Source organism: Mustela nivalis (genome assembly GCF_964662115.1).
Source record: "Mustela nivalis genome assembly, chromosome: 5".
In the NCBI taxonomy this organism is placed as follows: Eukaryota; Metazoa; Chordata; class Mammalia; order Carnivora; family Mustelidae; genus Mustela; species Mustela nivalis.
Genome location: NC_139024.1, coordinates 135,053,222 through 135,073,343, shown reverse-complemented (window position 1 = coordinate 135,073,343; position 20,122 = coordinate 135,053,222). Strand labels below are relative to the sequence as shown.

The 20,122-nt window shown below is 41.4% G+C and overlaps 1 protein-coding gene across 3 annotated transcripts in view; it reads right to left on the bottom strand.

Annotated features, from left to right (window-relative positions):
- Nucleotides 1-19,432, bottom strand: part of RIPK1 (receptor interacting serine/threonine kinase 1) — a 47,549-nt gene extending 28,117 nt beyond the window's left edge. Inside the window, exons 1-6 of one of the 3 annotated variants that reach the window (XM_082730879.1) lie at nt 17,934-19,432; nt 17,584-17,662; nt 6,791-7,010; nt 5,868-6,024; nt 2,761-2,898; nt 1,206-1,434 (exon numbers count right to left, since the gene is read on the bottom strand). In XM_082730879.1, the coding sequence (XP_082587005.1) occupies nt 1,206-1,434; nt 2,761-2,898; nt 5,868-6,024; nt 6,791-6,942 (676 nt within the window). In that variant the 5' untranslated portion in view covers nt 6,943-7,010; nt 17,584-17,662; nt 17,934-19,432. Of the gene's footprint in view, nt 1-1,205; nt 1,435-2,760; nt 2,899-5,867; nt 6,025-6,790; nt 7,011-17,583 lie in introns of all 3 variants that reach the window. The other 2 variants (XM_082730881.1, XM_082730880.1) reach the window with 2 other exon arrangements.
- Nucleotides 19,433-20,122: the final 690 nt, after the last annotated feature.

The window sequence follows — 20,122 nt, the reverse complement described above, 5'->3', positions numbered from 1 at the left end:
CCCAAAATCATGAAGTGTCCCAGGAATTATGAGTAGTTCATTCTCACTGGACATACGGACTAAGAAAAGAGAGATAAGGAATAAGGATAGAGAAAGACAGAAAAGCCATATCAGAGAGGGCACTATATTCCATACTGAAGAATTTGAACTTTATCCTAAAGGCCCAGGGAGCCTTGGAAAGATTTAAATAGATGAGAGATGGTCACACTTGCCTTTTAGGATGACCAACTCGGCTGCAGTGTGAATGGGGAATGGCATAAGCAGGCTTCAGCAGAAATAGAGGGTGTGGCCAGCAGAGTTTGGTGGGGGTAGAAGTGTATGAATACCTTGAACTCATAGATTTTGATGCCTGATTGGATGTGGGAAACAAGGGGTAAAGCTGAGACTGGGATGCATAAGGTTTCTGGTCCAGCAACTTGGTAGGTAGATGGTAATGCCATTTTCTGAACATGAGAAGAGCAAAGCTGAGTGGACTACAAGGGGAACATGCAGAAGATAAGTTTATTTAGGGCATGTTGCTTTGGGGTTCCTCTGGTAAGTGTAATGGACATAACATATAAGTGGATATCCAGGCCAGGGCTAAATATAAGAGATTTTAGAGGCCTTGGCAATGGGTGATCATTAAACCAGGGGAGCTGATAATCACCCCCAAAAAATGGGACCAGAGAATATCCATTAATCTAAAGAATGACTACTTCTGTATCTGTTCTCCTACATGAACCATGTGTTTTCTCACCTCTTCATTCTTAATTTGAATTAAAGTGCCCACAGTAAGTACTGAAAAGAAATGATTCTCGAGTAAGGGAGCAAGTGAATGAATCAAGTATGAAGTACATGTCTCATAAGCAGAAGCAAGCAAGCTTTCTTGTCCAGGAAGAATCCCGGAATTTTATGGCACCTTCCGAACTCAGATACATCATCAAGTCTCCTACTTGTCCTATGATCCCTGATTCCCAAACTGAAATTACTTTTATTCAACCTCATGGTGTTGAGCACCTACTGTGTTCCAGGCACTGTGTGGGCAGATACTGGTAAAGTAGCACTGAAGAAATCAGATATGGTCCCAGACCCTGTGTAGCTTATGGTCTAGTGGGTGAGAAAGATGTGAAATGAACAGACATGATAAGTCTTAACCGACTTCACTGAAGGCCGCTATTTTACTCAGCAGGTCTGATTAACACCTCACTCCTCTACAAATGTCTTACTTTCGTAGGGCTCCTTATTAGCAAATATTGCCCAAAGTACTATGCCAAAGCTGTACACATCTGACTTCTCTGAGGGCTTTGCGTTGATGTCATTCAGATGCTCAGGGGCCATGTAGCAAAGGGTTCCACCGTTTTTCTTAGAGACTCGATTCAATTTCCTCTGCTCGTTATGTTCCTCTTTAGTCAGTTTACTCCACATCTTAAAGGAAGCAACACCAAGATCAGCTATCTGCAAGAGAGCAAATGGGATTATTCTGTGAGAACCACAGGCAAATCAGACTTGTCTTTAAATTTGGGGGTTAACTAATAGATGGGAGGTAGAGTGGATTTCCAGAAATTTCCACTAGGTAGAGCAGCTAATTCTTAACAGATTCATAGAAACTTTGTGCTTCTTCAACTAGTTGGACAATGTCCCCTAAGAAATGTCCATGTGAAATTCTGGTATCTCAGAGTTATGCAATAAAACTATGGAATCTGCTAGTGGGGTTAGGGGCAGGGGAGGGGAGAGAAAAAGCAGAAGTCATTTCTGACATGAACTACAGCAAAACATGTTTATTTGAATTCCTCATTTACTCTGCATATTTTTTCAACTATTTTGGGGGCTAGGAAGAAAACGTATTTTCTTCTCAGCAAATCTGTACAGCCAATGGTGACAACATACCACACCTTTAGCTTTCCCAAAGGGTGTCCTGAAGCCCATGGATGCAAGATTCTAAGGACTCCAAAGTCCTGAGAAGGACAGCAGTGCTAGTTGTTTTGAGTGGGTAGCCTGAACCTAAGAGAAGATGGGATAGGAAAGGGGTGGGGGGGAACAGAGAAGAAAGCAAGATGAAAAATACAAAGGTCAGACACAGAACAGAGAGAGGAGGCAAGGGCAAAAGTGTGGAACAATAGAACAATACAGTTAAGAAGAAATCAAAGATGAGAGTTTCACTTTCACCTCTAGGAATCCAAGCCTATGGGTATGGGTTTTGGCGTGTGATGATCTAAAATCCCAAGATTGTAACACAGGAGATACATAAAAGATGTTACTAATGTAAAGAAGGAAGCTTCTTTCAATGTTGTAGGAATAAAATCTGTCCAAGACTAGAAGGAAGTGTTAGAAGCAGAATCTTGTAGTGGAAAGATGCCTGCGTAAGCAGTTCCTGAGTTCTCCCCCAAGTGCTGCTTCCCCTTTCAGATTCTCGTGCTTGGATTCCTGCTGCCAAAACCAATTAGATGTGACGTTCCACCTAGTTAAGTTTGCTCTTGAGTAAACAAAAGGAAAACCTCTTCCCCTTGTTCCCTTTACTACAATGGAGTAAGTTACAGTTTAAAATTTTAAAAAACTGATAAAAAATGTAGATTAGAATAAGTAAATAAGTAATATGAACTCCATCAAGTCCATAACTTTCTTGTCAATGCTCAGCAGAACCTTCCACTGGCTCCACTGTTGCCAGCTCTAAGCTGAATGAGGTCTTCCTTTAGTGGTCTACCAGGTACAGAAGTGGATTTACAATGGAGAATTAAAATCAAATCACCCCAATCTTCTAGAAACCTTCAGATTACGATTTACCTTAATGTGAAAGTCATCATCAACGAGGATATTTTCAGGCTTTAGGTCCTTGTGTATTATGCCTTGTCCATGTAAGTAGCACATCCCTTCAATGATCTCCATAATTATCCTTCCTTTTAGAGAAAGGGGGATGCTGACCTAAAACAAGTGACATTAAGTCTATGAAAAGGAAAGGTAAGTCAAATGGGCCAAAGCAACTGTTTTATTCCAAAGTAGTGGGACCTGAACCAGAGGATATACAGATCTTTCTCAGCATACAGTGGGGATATATCCTTATAAACACATCATACATTCTCAATATCGTAAGTAAAAAATGTGTTTAATATATCTAACGTACTGGACATCATAGCTTAGCCTATGCCTACCTTAAGCCTACTCAGGATGCTTCCATTAGCCTTAGTTGGGCAAAATCATCTAACACAGAGCCTATTTGACAATAAACTGGTGATTATTTCATGTAATTGACTGATACTGAACAGCAGGTGAGAAAGTGAATGGCTGTGTGAGTAACAGAATGGTTGTGAGGATATCAGTTGTCCCCCATGTCATCACGTGGCTCACTGCCACAGCCCAGCCTCACAAGAGAGGATCGTAATGCATGCTGCCAGCCCAGGAAAAGATCCAAATTCAAAATTCAAAGTATGGTTTCCACTGAATGCCCATTGCTTTGCCCATGATAAAGTAAAAAAAAATCTTAAGTGGAACCACAGATTAGGGTCCATCTGTAGCTACCAGGAGTCCTTCTATCATGATCTGCAACAATGTCATCATTTTAAAAGAAGCCCCCTTTGAAATAAAGATTTCTTCCACATGCTAACAGTATTAATGCTGTGTTTTGTCATGTAAAAATAAAACTTTCATGCCAATATGGTAATATATTAAAATGCTATAAAATTAAGCCCCTTAGGTGCCTGGGTTGCTCAGTTAGTTGGGTAACTGCCTTCAGCTTAGTCATAATCCTGGAGTCCTGGGATCAAGCTCCACATCGGGCTCCCTGCTCGATGGGGAGTCTGCTTCTCCCTCTGACCTTCTCCCCTTTTATGCTTTCTCTCTCACTCTCTCTCTCTCAAGTAAATAAATAAAATCTTAAAAAAAATTTTTTTTAAATTAAGCCTCTTGAGAGAGGAACACAATGATGATTAGAATATATGCATCTTTACTACCTAGCATAGTGCCTAGAATTGTTGTTGAATGAAGGGATAAATAAATAAACAAAAACCAGGGATTTTCCACAGTGCATTAATATATGCTACTATATACTAAATGGATGAACAATGTCACAGCAGTGTGTAGATGAAATAATATTGAGAAAAAAGAATACAAGAGATTCTCAGTGTGCTCACACTGATTACAAACATAGAAAGATTAACATGCGAGATATCATGATGTTAAAAGAATGCGGAAGTGAATTTACTAGTTATTTGGTAATCTGTTATCAGATACTTCAGGTCCTTGTAAATTCGCAAGTCATTCTTACTGAACAATTCTATTCTAGTTACACAAATATCAATGTTAATGTAGAGCATTCCAAAACATTAGTTTTGCTTAACACTGAAAAATGCAAACTGTGTGTGCACGCACACGTGCAGTCTCTGGTTTACAAACGGGCTGTCTCCTAAAAATTTATGTATATGTTGGTTGTTGGTAAACACCAAAATTTAAATGGCGGAAGTTAGAATCTCAAGTGAATCCCCCCAAACCATATTTAAAACCCACAATGATCACCACCATCCAAAAAAGAGTCAGAGATTTTCCCTTCTTCCTTGGTATAACTTTGACCTTCGGAACAAATTCTGAGCAAGCAAAGGAAATCCCTTTCACATTCCCCGCTCTGCTTTTCTCCCTCACACCCTCCTGAATTCCTCTGGAGCCCAAACTAGTCCACCTTATCTTCACATCATCCTGCAGGACACCTGGTGTCACACAGGATTTATCTCCCAATCAAGATGCCTACTTACTTCATGCAGCAGCTGGTCTCGCCTAGTTTGGGCGAGAAGAACAGTCTAACTCAATTATAACACAATGTATATCAGTGAACACCTGTTACCCTTCCCACAACTGTCTGCGAGAGATGTCTGGGGCTTTGAAGACCTGAAGAACGGACATAACCTCAGGCAGTTGTAGGGTGAGGGAGAAGAGCTGTAGGGTGAGGGGAAAGGGGGGGATATTTGCCCTACAGACTGCTACAGCCCACCATTCCCACAAGCAATCTATGCTTTGGCCAAATCCAGTTGTTTGCAGTGTCCCAAATTTGGCATAATCTCTTTGCTTTGCCATTCTCTCACCGGAACACATGTTCCTAAATCTCTGCTTGTCCTTCAGGCTTTGGCTCAAGCATCCTCCTTCTGGAATCCCTTCTTATCTATTCCACACGAAAGCAAGCGCCTCTCCCCTGTGTTCCCAACAGCATGCTGGGAGATGTCTACGAAACACCATTACGCCATACTGTTCCCTCCTTAACTGTCCGTGGTATGTGTCTGCTCTATTTGCTATTGCCTCCCCAGCAACTAGCATGAGGCCTTGTTCTTAATAGGTAGATAAACGCTAAAAAATGCTTTATTAAAGTGATGTGGTTTGCATGCACAATTTTTCTTTTATTGTAAGTCTTACTTATCCAGTGTTGTTGCCTCTGATGTTCTATATTCAGCCTCTAGGTTTCTCAGTTGGCATCAAAGAGCAATCACTAAGATTCCGTCTCCACAGACAGTCATGTCTAGTATACATCCTTCAGTCAGTCGGTCAGCTCCTGGCTACCCAGCAGGCATCTGCCTCGGGTCAGACCACGGGCTTCTGGAAGACAGTGCCTACCCCTGAACTGTGGATGCTGGACTGGCTGACCAAGGCCAGCTCCAGCACTAAGACACAGGGAGACCCCCCCCCACACACAAAGTGAGGGGTATAGACAGCTATCTGCAATGACTGACAGGAAAGCAAGACCACCTTCTGGGCAGGGAAAGTTCGGGACCTTTTCACCCGGTATTGACTTCAGAAAATTCAAACTCATAAGGGGGTTATTTGACACCAACAACTATGACAGTGAGAACCATCACAGAAGAGCAGCGCCTAGGGCACGGTGCGGGTCGAGCACGCAGCGAAGCCCTCTTTACCTCCGCCTTCAGAACGTGCATCAGGTTGCCCTTTTCCATGTACTCCATCACCAGGGAGTAGTTCCCTTCTTCTATGATGACGCCCAGCAGCTTCACTACCCGACTATGTCTCAGCCTGTGCATCATCTTGCCCTCCTCAAGGAGGGACTCGTTGTACCTGTGGGACAGAAAGGTGCTGTCAAGATGGGCAGAATTCGCACCCCTGTCCCTTGTGCCCCCAAGAAATGCAGTGCACGCCTCCAACGCATCACACACTGGTGTTGATGCCTGTGCGTGCCCTGATCTCTTCCAGGCCCAGACAGTGGGCATCCACAGGTAGAGGAATTTCTCAGTCCTTCCCAGTGATGGGTAGTGAGCGTTTGAGAAACATCAGAGCAAAGAAAGAATGAATGCAAAGCACATGGAGAGCCACAAGGAGAGGCAGCCTGAGCAGATGGCACAAGAGAAAATGCAGCCTCTCTTGGTAACAACTCTGAAAAGAAAAGAGGGAAGTAAAACAAATCTACCAACTGCTTTAAAGAGAGGGTTTCTGGAACTTCTAATTAATGGCCCTTTTTTTTTCTATAGGTAGGGCTGGTCCCCGCCAAAACGTTGCAGCAAGTACAGGAGTCTATCTCATTGCCTCCCTCATCACTCCCTCATCACTCCTCATCTCCTTCCCTTTCTCTAACTCCTTCTCTTCCACTGTCTGTTAGCTGGGAGCTTCTTGCTAACCAGCCTCAGAATCCCCATTTAGCAGTACAGGGGTAATAATAACCAGCTCTCAGCGTTATTGGACAAAAACTGTGTCCACTGACACACCACGGTCTGTCTCCCTCTAACGCCTGGGCCATGTTTATCCACTGCCCTGCCCTGCATCTCCACAGTAATTTTTCCCATGGCCAGGCTGTAATCTGGCCCAACCGCCTCTGCTCCTGACTCACTCAGTGCGCTTGGGGCCCGTGTACACCTTTTTCAGTATTACGAGTCCATGGCATCTGTGTAAACACAGAGACACCTTTCCGAAACCCCCGCTGTCCAGGTACTCCTTCTCCAGTAAGTCACTAGTTTTCATCTTAATGTCATCCAAGGACATGGTTGGTTTCCTTGTGGATCCTGAGAATGTTCAGAAATGTACCACTTTTTCCCACTCAGAGCTGTGCCCTGTGAAACAAAACAAAAACAAGAAGGCATCTCAGTGCAAAGAGTCATTATCCAAAAAACATGCAAAGTTCTACCACGTGCTTAGTGTGCCTTAAATTTTTTTTTTTTGAGGACAGACATTGTAAGATGAACTGTTTGTCGTATTTTCAAGAATCAGAGAAAACCACAAGTTTTATTCCTTTAAGCTTCCATTTCTGGCAACATGGAGAAACAAAAATTTAAAAACCTCCCTGCTGCAAAAGACCTATCTGTGTAGGATAGCATAACACAAACATCATTCAGATGCACAGACAGGCCCAAGAGAAAGGAGAATTAACTCTATGACTAAAAAAAGAACAGACCCTGGGCCTAGGGCAATGTCCCACATGGGGGCTGCTTTGTACTGAACGCTTGTCATTTGTTCATTTGTTGAAGCTCTAACTCCACTGTGATAGTTTTAGGAGGTGGAGTCTTTGGGGACAATTGGGTCATGAAAGTGAAAGCCTCACAAGTGAGATCAGGGTCCTTATAAAAGATATAAGAGCTCTCTCTCGCTCTCTCGCTCTCTCTCTCTCTCTCGCCCTCACTATGTGAGGATACAAAAAGTAGACCGTCATCTGCAAACCAGGAAGCATGCTCTCACCAGACACCGAATCTACTGGTACGTTGATATTGGACTTCCAGCCTCCAGAACTGTGGGAAATAAATGTCCAGTGGTTAAGCCCCCCAGTCAATAACTTGTGATATGTGTCAATAACTTGCTGAACTGAGACAGTGGCCCTGTTGTGCAAGGCCAATCTTGACATCCAAAGGTCAAGGTCTAAAATGCAGCCAGGGACAGGAGACGAGATCATGGCATGCAAGAAAAGAGGGTTGAAACAGAGATACCCCCCATACTGAACACAGCACTCATCAATGAAAGGATGGACAGGGGAAATGCTAGTCCACTAGCAGTGGCAATTGCTTGTCTTAGATAGGACATGGGGTGTAAAAAAAAGTCTCGAAGTGAATTCACCTTGGGCCTGTCTTCTAATAGATCTGGGCTTTGAATTTCTATTCCTCCTATGGCTGAAATGGCCCAAACGAATAGCTTTAAAAAAAAAACAAAGTGGCTACAGGCTCTTGATATCACTGAATTAAGGGTAAAGCAAACAAACACCCTCAGGGAAGACCAGACAGAATTCCCACAAATAAATTCTAACAACATCAGCTCCTATTCCAAAATTATAAAGCACAAAGTTCAAATGAGCCAAATCCAGCAGATACAAGAGCAGTATCAGGCACTAAAGAATTTCAGAGTATTGAATACTCTTAGAAAATAATAGGTTTTAGGTAATTATGAACACAAAGAATGAATTTGAAGAATATGAAAGAAGAATGCATTATCGAAAAAGAATAGAAAGGTATAAAAAGGATGAGGGTTTGGAGAATTTGTACATAAGTGCTATGAAGTCTACAGTGTATACAATCCCCAAACAGCTGTTTCCTTCTCGTTCTTCCCTTCTTCCATTCATTTTTCCCAAACTGAACTGAAGCATAAAAACCCATGGGGGACCCTAATGAGATACCATTACGCACCTACCAGAATATCCAAAATTAAAAAGGCTGACACCACCAAATACTGGGGAAGATAAGAAACAATTGGAATTCTCATACATTGTGAGTGGGAATATAAAGTGGTACAACCACTGTGAGAAAAGGTCTAGAGGTTTCTTATAAAACGAAACATACACCTCACTATGGCTAAGCAATCCTAATCCCAAAAGAAATGAAAACATATGTCCCCAAAGACTTCTGTTGTTCATTGCAGCTTTATTCAGGATAGCCCCAAACTGGAAACAGTGATGCATCAATAGGAGAATGGATTAAAAAAAAAAAAAAGATCGTATATTCGTACAATGGGTTACTACTCAGCAAAAAAAGCAATGAACTACCAAAACACACAACATCGATGAATCACAAAAGATGGTAAATAAAAGGAGCCTAGTACAAAAGAATACATACTGTACAACTCCACCTATATTAAGCTCTTGAACAAAGAAATCTGTGTTGGCAAAGGAGCACTTTTCCAGAACAGATAGCCCAGGGACAGGGTAAGGACTGCATGCTTTGGAGCAGGAGGAAACTTTCCGGTGTGAAGGTACTGCTCTCCCATCTCGGTGGGGGTTAGAGTTACACAGGCATAAGCATTTGTTAATACTCAGTAAATGTACTGTAGGCAAATCTGGCATCAAAAGAAAAAATTGGGGGATGCCTGGGTGGCTCAGGCTGTTAAGCGTCTGCCTTCAACTGAGGTCATGATCCCAGGACTCTGGCATGGAGCCAAGCATCAGGCTCCTTGCTCAGCGGGGAGTCTGCTTGTCTCTCTGCCTGCTGCTTTCCCTGCCTGTCCTCTCTCTCTTACTCTCTGACAAATAAATAAATAAAATCTTAAAGAAAGAAAAAGAAAAATTTGTGAACATACTGGCTCTAGTTAGTGGTGTGCATACTGAAAATATTTAGTAGGAAGGATATTGATATCTGCAATTTATTTTGCAGACAGACTTGTGGATAAAGAGTGTGGTAAATAGATATTCCGTAATAAAGCAGACTGAATAAAGTAATATTGATGGTGGACACATAAAAGTTCACTGTAAAGTTTTTTTTAAATTTGTTTCTACATTTCTATGTTTATTTACTAATTTCCCCCATATATTCCTCACCCAGTTCCTAATTGTACATATGTCAAAACTAAAAAACCAACATTGTACATTACTATTAACAAAACACCCTACTTGAGTATGATATTACCCTTTTTTTTTTTTTTTAACAAATGCCCTTTTTCTGTTCTAGGATCTGACCCAGAATACTACATTGCTTTTTGTAGCTCATGATTTTTTAATTTTTTAAAACCTTTTGACTCCCTTCCTCCATTTCTCCCAGCCCCTGCCTCTGGCAACCCCCAATCTGTTCTCTGGATCTATGAACTTTTTTTTTTTTTTAAAGATTCTACATATTAAAAAAAAAAAGATTCTACATATAAGTGAGATCATATACAGTATTTATCTTTCTGACATTTCATTTAGCATAATGCCCTTAAGGTTCATCCATGTTGTCAAATGATAAGACTTTCTTCTTTTTTACTGCTGAATTTACACACACACACACACACACACTCACACATTTTCTTTATATATTCATATATTGATGGACTTTTAAGCTATTTCCATATCTTGGCTATTGTAATTGATGCTGCCATGAACTTAAGAGTGCATATGTCTCTTTGAGTAAGTGTTTTTGTTTTGAGTAAATATTTTTTGAGAAAGCTTCGTACTGTTCCATACTTCATACTGTTTCCATAGTGGCTAAAACAGTTCACATTCTCACAGTGCACAAAGGTTCCCTTTCTCCACATCCTTGCCAACACTGGATATCTTGCCTGTACAATAACGGCAGTTCTACGGGGTGTGAGGTGGTATCTCATTGTGGTTTTGATTTGCATTTCCCTGATGATGAGTGATGCTGGGCATCTTTTTATGTGTCTGTTGGCCATCTGGATGTCTTCTTTGGGAAAATGTCTATTCGGATCTTCTGCTCATTTTTTAGTTGAATCTTTTTTTTTCTTTTTGCTATGAAGTTGTATGAATTCTTTATATATTTTGGATATTAACCTCTTAACAGATATATGATTTGTAAATATTTTCTCCCATTCAGTAGGTTGCCTTTTAATTTTGTTGATGGTGTCCTTTGCTGTGAATAAGCTTTGTCATTTGATGTAGTCCCACTTGTTTATTTTTCCTTTTGTTGCTTTTATTTTTGGTGTCAGATTCCAAAAATCATTGCCAACACCTATGTCAAGGAGCTTATTGCCTATAGTTTCTTCTAGAATTTTTATGGTTTTAGATGGTACATTTAAGTCTCTAATCCATTTTGAGTTAATTTTTTTGTATGGTGCAAGACAGTAGTCTAGTTTCATTCTTTTGTATGTGGCTGTCCAATTTTCCCAACATGATTTCTTGAGATTGTCTTTTTCCCATTGTATATTTTTGGCCTATTTGTCATATATTAATTGACCACACGAGTGAGTTTATTTCTGGGCTCTCTATTCTGTTCCATGGATCTATATGTCTCCTTTTATGCCAACAGCATACTATTTTAATTACTATAGCATTGTAATAAAGTCTGAAATCAGAGAGTGTGATGCCTCCAGCTTTTCTTTTTCAAGATTGCTTTGCTGATTCAGGGTCTTCTGTGGTTCTATATGTATTTTAGGACTGTCTGCTCTATTTCTGTGAAAAATGCCATTGGGATATTATTAGGGATTGCTTTAAATCTGTATACTGCTTTAGGTACTGTGGACATTTTAACAATATTAATTCTTCCAATCCACGAGCATGGAATATCTCTTTATTTATTTGTGCATTCTTCAATTTCTTTCCTTAGTATCTTGTAGTTTTCATTACACAAATCTTTCACCTCCTCAGTTACATTTATTCCTAGGCACTTTCTTTTCCTTTGATGCATTTGTAAACATAACTATTTTCTTAATTTCTCTTTGATAGTTCATTATTAGCATATAGAAACTCAACAGATTTTTGTATATTGATTTTATATCCTATTATATTATCAAAAATCACTTATTCTAATAGTTTTTGATGGACTCTTCATAGTTTCCTATAATATTATTATGTCTCCTGCAAATAGTGACAGCTTTGCTTTTCCTAATTTTGATGCCTTTATTTCTTTTTCTTGCCTAATTGTTGTGGCTATGACTTCCAAAATTATGGGGGGTTTTGGACACTTTTTTCAAAGATTTTATTTATTTGACAGAGAGAGAGAGAGAGAGAACAAGTAGTACAAGCAGCAGGCAGAGGAATAGGGAGAAGCAGACTTCCCGCTGAGCAGGGAGCCTGATGTGGGCCTTAACCCCAGGACTCTGGGATCATGACCTGAGCTAAGGCAGATACTTAACTGACTGAGACACCTAGGTACCCGACTTCCAATATTATGTTGAATAAAAGTATTCTTGTCCTGTTCATGATCTTAGAGAAAAGCCTTTTAATTTTTCACTACTGAGTGTGATGTTAATTGTGGGTATAAGATCTTTTTAACTTCTCACTTCAAAATTTTTCATAATAAAGTACTGGGAAGCAGGAAGTTTAAAAAAGAAAGTAATTGAGGGATTTCTGAAAATGTCTGGCCTGATGGCAGTCTTGTGTAGTGGCCTTTGGCACTCTGGCCCAGGTTACCACCTGCACCATGTACAAAGGCTGTGGGCAGACCATGTCACTCCAGCAAAGCTCACATATCAGCAAAGTACACAACACTATGGACCATCTTTCTGTAACGAGACATTGCCAAACAAGAGGAATCAGCCTCTGGAAAGAAGCCTATCTATGTATGGGTAGATGGGGGTGGGGGAGGCTACCCAGATAAAGGCATGGAGGATGAGATGCAAAGGGCCGTGATGGCTCTGAGGCAGGCACTGATGGAGAGGTAACAGAGCCATATTACTATGGAAAGAACACAGGCCTTTCTTTTGTGAGTATGAACTGTAGCTCTGTAATGTATTAGCCCCATGACTTGTGTAACTTCAAAAGCCTCAATTTCCTCATTTCTGAAAGGAAAACAGATTTGTTCCTTGCTTAAAGGTTCTGGCTATGTTTGGACCAGCTGCCCTCCCTTATCTCCATTTCTCCCATTTCAATGGACTTTGAGAATGCCAGTGTGCTGCTGGGGATCCTCTGCTCAGCAGTTCTCTACTGATTCATCCTTGTGAGAATGGTAAGGGGCGAAGGGGGGGAGATCAAGTAATTTGTTCCACTCTCCCCTACAACCCTCTAAAGGCACATTCTTCTCCAGGCTCATCCTGCTCATCTTTCAGGTCTCAATGAAGTGTCATTTCCTCAAGGAAGCCATCCTAGGTCTTCCCATCAGACATTCTCAGAGCTTCCTTAACTTCTCCTTTAAACAGTTAAGATAGCTGTAATTTGAGAATTACTTCTAATTAATTACACAGGAGGCAGGAAACTACCTTGTATACTGTCTGTATTGCCTAGGGGGAAAAAAAAAGCCCAGACATATGGCAGGTTTTGTCCTAAGCACTTATCAGGAACAGGACAAGCATGCCTATTGTAGCCACTTGTATTCAACGTAATGTTGGAAGTCATAGCCACAGCAATTAGGCAAGAAAAATAAATAAAAGTCATCAAAATTAGAAAGAAAAAAAGCAAAGCTGTCACTATTTGCAGAAGACATGATATTATATATAGGAAACCATGAAGATTCCGTATGTCCTAATTGATCATTAAATGGGTAATTATTTTTTAAAAAGAAACACTTAATTGTCCAAAAATAAAGGATAGAGAAAATTAATTACATGACACTCATAAAATGGAATATCATATAACCTTTCAAAATTACAGGTAAAAATAAAAAAATATATTTACAGGTAGATGGCACATATACATATACACATACATACAGGGGGAAAAAAGACACCAAAATGTTAGCAAGGATTATATTTGGATAGAAGGATGATTCTTACTTCTTCTGTACACTTCTACCTTTTCAAATTTCCTACAATAAAGATTAATTACATTTATAATTTTATAATAAAACTTGTTTCTTTAAAGGCAATAATTACTTCACTCAGTATTTCTTTAGTCAAATCAGAGATGATGAGACAGATTATTTATAACAATGGTCCTGGCAACATTACACAGAATGGCAAAAACATGTAAAACAATTTACATACACAGAAGAGAGGATAAGTTATAGCCCATCCATACTCTGAAATACCTATAGCAGTTTTCAAAAATACTGTTGTATATGACCTTTTTAAAAAAGGCTCAGAGAGTAAAGAAACAGGAAGGAATTAAACTGAAATATGCCATCTGAGTATAAGATTTCAACTTTTTTGAGGAGTTCTACTTGCTCACTCTCCTTCAGTCAAGATCTTGTCTCCTGGAATTTGCCAGGGCCAACTAGGATTTGCAGTGCCTCCTGCCAGCACGATGGACCTCAGGGCAAGGAGGCCTCCTGCTGATTCCACCGCACTTTTTGAAGCTGGCTCCTGACCCAAATCAGTTCTCAGTCTTGCAGTTCGCTGGTTTAGCCTGACTTCAATCTTATGCACCTCTTGCATGGTTCCCAGTGATTTCTTTTGCTTTTACCGCTTTTCTTTCTTTCTTTTTTTTCCTAAAGATTTTATTTATTTGTTTGACAGAGAGAGATCACAAATAGGCAGAGAGACAGACAGAGAGAGAGAGATGAGGAGAAGCAGGCTTCCTGCTGAGTAGAGAGCCCTATGCAGGACTCGATCCCAGGCCCCTGGGATCATGACCTGAGCCGAAGGCAGAGGCTTAACCCACTGAGCCACCCAGGCGCCCCGCTTTTACCGCTTTTGATCCTTTTTCCCCACCACAAACAATTCAACTTTATAAGCACTGGATATCTTAGGAAGGTCTTGAGTGGTTTAGATACCCAACAGTCTCAAAAACATTGAATGTAGGCAGGTAAAAAAACCACCTTATAAAGCCATGTTACAGAGTAATTAACAAAAGCACACTGCCCTCTAATACCATCTTATGTTAACTAATTTCAACGAGTAATGTAATCATGCCCATTTTAATGGAATTTAATTTTTTTTCATAAATGGATGTTAATTCAGGGACTCAAGAAAGCAAATTTTGTCCACTGAAATTCATTCACAATTTCAAAAAATTTCACAAATTTCTAAAATGTCTTCTAAGGCAGATAGTCTATATATCAAAATACTCACATCTATATTCAATTTTGTCAATTATACCTCAGTAAAACTGGGGTAAATACAAATAAATAATACCAAGAACAACTGGCAGAATTATTTCCTGATACTAAGAGGTAGGATAGTGGTTACTATAAGATAGAAAACAGGAGATAGTGAATGAGAAGAGAGAGGCACAAAAGGTTTTGGGAATACTGGCAATGTTCTTTTCTTAACCTGGGTCATGTTCACTTTGTGATACTTCATAGAGCTGTACAATTATGAAATGTGCATTTCACACTGATTGTTATACTTTAATTTTAAAAGTTTTAAAAAGACTTTAAAAATATTCATACTTACCTTTCAGTGATAGAAGACTATTTCTCAATTTTTCAATGATGATTGAATTGAAGAATTCAAGAATTAGAAAATGTCAGTTGTCTACCTATCACTGCCTTCCTTTCCCCTGCTAACAGAATTCTGATTTTACTCCAGTATTCAACGTGGAATTCTCTAAGATTCTTTGGTTTTAACGGCTTGATCAGATAAACAAGAGCTGTGAGTGAGGAAGAACCAAAAGAAGAGTAAAGGACAGGACTAGAAGAGTTCAACCAGGTATTATCATATATGTTAGCACATTATGACCCCATGAAATAAGTTTTTTCTTATCATCCCAATTCAGAAATAAGGAAACTAAAATCTGAAGAGTTAAATGATTCACCTAAAGTACCAGATCCTGGCACTGAACCTTTGTTTCTTCATTCAAACTTCGGCTATCAATTTGCCCACACATACAGCTTCCCTAGATAGCGGAACTATAATCTTTGTTAAAATCCCATTCAAAGACTTAAGCTTATAACCTTGCTCACCTGTATTAAATGAATAAGCTACAGTCAGAAACACGGGGAATGCATAGGCCAAATTTTTAAAACATAACAAAATATGTGGTTCAAAATCAGTATTTTACAGGCAAATGCAGTCAATCATTTTTCCAGAATAAAATATCCAACCAAAGTATGGGAACCTATATATATATATATATACATATATATATATTTTTTTTCAAGTCCCAGATAATATTGGAGGTATTAACATATTATTAATTAAAAAGCACCCAGTAGTAATTTGCCATTTTGGAAACTGATATTTTAGGAATAATATTCATTCTTAAAAGTGCAACATATTGGGGAACCTGGGTGACTAAATTGGTTGGGAGCCCGACCCTTGACTTTGGCTCAGGTCATGATCTCAGGGTTGTGAGAATGAGTCCTGCATGGGGCTCCAGTAGGCAGTGGAGCCTGCTTAAGATTCTCTTTTGTTCTGCTCCTTCCGCCCCCCTAAAAAAGTACAACATATCTCTGCTGCTCAATATAGTGCAGAGGAAAATGAAAATTAAATAATCATTACTGTTTTATTAGTAATAATTAAAATGATACACCCTAAATTGTATTTATTTTTTTTAAAGACTTTATTCACTTATTTGAGAGTAATCGCACATTAGTGGGCGGAGGGAGAAGCCTACTCACCGATGAACAAGGAGCCCAGAGCTGGATTCAGTCTTAGGACACTGGGATGGTGGTAAGAGCCCAAAGCAGAGACTCAGCCAACTGAGCCACTCAGGTACCCCATACACCCTAAAGTTTTTAAACAAACTTAGTCTTCACTTTTCTGTGTTTAAAAGAGCTGCAGTTTTCCCCATTTTTAAAAAGATTTTATTTATTTATTTGACAGAGAGAGACACAGTGGGAGAGGGAACACAAGAAGGAGGAGTAGATGAGAGAGAAGGAGGCTCGATTTGGGGCTCCATCCCAGGAATCTGGGATCATAACCTGAGCTGAAAGCAGATGCCTAGGGGCTGAGCCACCCAGGCACCACATTTTTAACGGACTACAATCTCCTCCTTCCTCTGGCATCTACCTGGTGTTTACAAAATGCAGATCAACTACTAAGTCACTCTAAGTTCCAAAGGTTACTTGCGCCTTGATTTCTTCAGGTGTAATCAAGGGAAGACTTAACAGTGGTCTAAAGACCCAAGGACTTCTGAAAAGTTGGTTGACTGTAACACACTCGAGTTCTGCCAAAACACCCAACAGCTCCGGGCAAGGAGGAGCCAAACGATCAGCAAGAGACGAAGAAAAAACCGCCCCGCCCCGCCCCGCCCCGCCCCGCCCCTGGGGTTTTGTCAGATGCTTAGGAAAGGAGGACGTAGCTTAACCTCTTCGAACTTCGAGATTTTGCAGCACTTCGTAAAAGCAAACGCCACTGACTACCTGGGAGGTCTTTAGTGTTATGACATTCATCCCTTTTGTCGTTGTGGCAGTGTATTCCTCTTCCTCATTTGCCAGCTCACATCTAAGATTATGCGGAAATGCTTTGCAAAATGCTTTTTCTCTGCGATTCCCGCGCGCGACCCCAAGGGCAAGAGTAAAAGCCCTTTCAAAGGCTTGGTACGTCATCCTATTACGAGGAGAGCACGTGCCACCGTATCTTAATGATACTGTAATAAAAACCCAACACCGCTACGAAACAACGATAGCAACAACCCAACGCCACCAGCGTGCTCCTGGCCCGAGGCCAGGTCTGCGCCCTCGGACGGGGTTAACACCTGGTGGGAGAGAAAGGAGCGCAGCTGGGCTTTTGACAGTTCTGCAGCGCACTCAGGGAAATTCCACGCCTCTAGCCGGCCGCCTTACTTCCGGGAATACCGACGGCTTTCCCACAACTCAACTTCCCCATCCGCCGCAAGCCCCGCCCACCAACCGAAAGGCCCAGTCAAGAGTGGACTTCCGGGGAGCGCCGTCCCCGCCCACCGCCCGCCGGTCTAGTCAGAAAACCCCACCCCCGCCTGGAAGCTGGTCCCGAGCGAACCTGGCTGTGGCCGCTGCTTCCTCCGCGCAGACGCGCCCCGAGTTATTTACTTTCGTTTCCGCGGCAAACTTCCCGAGGCCTGGGTAAGGAAGGAAAGAAACAGCGGTGGGAGGCCCCGGAATTACTCCGACGCCGCGACAGCCTCGCCGGGACAGGCAGGGGGCGGACGCCCGAGCCTGACACGGGGGTCGCCGGGGATGGAGCTCGTGAAGCTCGGGAAGGCCGAGCCGCAGAGCGGCCGCGCCCCGCTGCGCGCTCACCGCGCCCGGCTCCGTGGGCCCCGCCGGTCAGTGCGCGTCCGGCCGCGCGGCTCGGGCTCCCTGCTTGCACGGGACGGCGGGCTGACGCACCTCGAGACGCGGGCCCGCCAAAACCGCCGCGCTCCGGGAGCTCTGGTCCGGTGTCCGCGCCCTCTGGGTGTTGAATGAGGGCGGTGGGGCGGGCGAGAGGGCGTGGACTGCTCGCTCCGCCTCCGCGGGCTCAGCGATCGGGAAAGCCGAGGGCGCGCCTGCCCCGCGGCCAACCGTGCCTTGCACCCAGATTTTAAAATTCCCGGAGATGTCACCCCGAGTATCATGACTTTACTTTGTTTTAGAGTCAGCCGGGAGGCCAAAAGAGGACATGTTACCTAATCATAGAAACCGCCGCTGTTGGGGAGAAGCAGCTTGGTCTAGGGGTAAGCACTGGGCAGATTCCACCACTCCCCGCAACTCCCGCTCTGAGCTCTGCGCGTTATCAGCCCTACAACTTTAGGCAAATTACCATTTTCTTATCTCCCCGCATCCGTGAAGTGGGCATAATCGCGCTGTGAAGGAAGAAATGTGATATTTATCTTCAGCCCTTTAGAATGGTGATTGGGAAGTCTCAAGCAAAATGGGAAGTGCCATAGGGTTATATTAGAAAGCAGACCATACATACGTGATTACATATTGGAGAAAGGTAGGCACTTGACCACTGCACATCAGGGGTTTGAACCGCACGGGAGCACTTGTAGGTGGATATTTTTGGGTAAATACAGTAGACAACTCTAGATGTATTTTCCTCGTGATACTCTAAACATTTACATTTCTGTAGTTTACTTTACTGTTAGAATACAGTATATGATATATATAATATATAAATTATGTGTTTAATTGACTGTTAGTGTAAGACTTCCAGTCAACAGTAGGCTATTAATAAAGCTTTTTGGGGAGTCAGTTTTACACTAATTTTCAACTGTGTGGGTTCAGTTAGTGCCCCAACCCCTGTATTCAAGGGTCAAATGTATACTTCAAGAGAATAAGAAGCCACAAGCTGGAGAAGATATTTGCAAAAGACATCTGATAAAGAACTGTTATCCAAAATATACTAAAAATTCAACAATAAAGAAAGGAGCAACCTAATTAGAAAAAGGGCAAAAGATCTGAACAGACGCCTTACACAGATGACAAACATGGGAAAAAGTGCTCAGCATTACAGGGCGTTAGGGAATTGCAGATTTGAAACAAGAGTGTGATACCACTACATACCTATTAGAACAGCCAGAATCTGAAACACTGATGATACTTGTTGGTGAGGATGTGGCGCAACAGGAATTCTCATTCATTATTGGTGCATGTGTAGATCCGTACATCCACTTTGGAAGAGAGTTGGGCATTAAAAGCTGAAAATAATCTTACCATTCATATGGTCCAGAAACCACATGGCTTGGTATTTACCCAAATAAGTTGAAAGCTTATGTTTACACAAAAATCTGACATGAATGTTTATAGCACATTTATTTCTAATTGCCAAAACTTGAAAGCAACCAAGATGTTTTTCAGTAGGTGAATATGCAAAAAAACATTTGTTCATCCATGCAATGGAATATTATTCACTAAAAAAAAGGGGGGGGGGCGCCTGGGTGGCTCAGTGGGTTAAAGCCTCTGCCTTTGACTCAGATCATGATCTTAGGGTCCTGGGATCGAGCCCCACATTGGGCTCTCTGCTCAAGTGAGGAGCCTGCTTCCTCCTCTTTCTCTCTCTCTGCCTGCCTCTCTGCCTACTTGTGTTCTCTGTCAAATTAAAAATCTTAAAAAAAAAAAAAAAAGATCCATCAGGCTGTGAAAATGCATGGAGGAAGCTTAAATGTTTATTTCTAAGTGAAAGCTAATCTGAAGAAGGTACATAATAAATGATTACAACTATATGACATTCTGGAGGAAGTGAAAATACAGAGGCAGAAAAAATCAGGGGTTGTCAGGTTTGCAGGGAGGTGGAGCACAGGATTTTTAGAGCAGCAAAACTATTCTGTATAATGCCATAATAGTGAATACATTATATATTGTCAAAACCCACAAAAGTACAAGAAAAAGTGAAACCAGATGTGAACTATGGACTTTGCATGATAATGTGTCAGTGTTGGTTGATTGATTATTAACATAACATGCTACACTGGTGCAGAATGTTGATGGCAGGGTAGTCTGTCTTTGCAGGTAGGGGAAGAAATAAAATATGCAGTAGCATTCTGCTCTTTCCACTCAATTTTTCTTTGAAACTAAAACTATTTTTAAAAAAACTT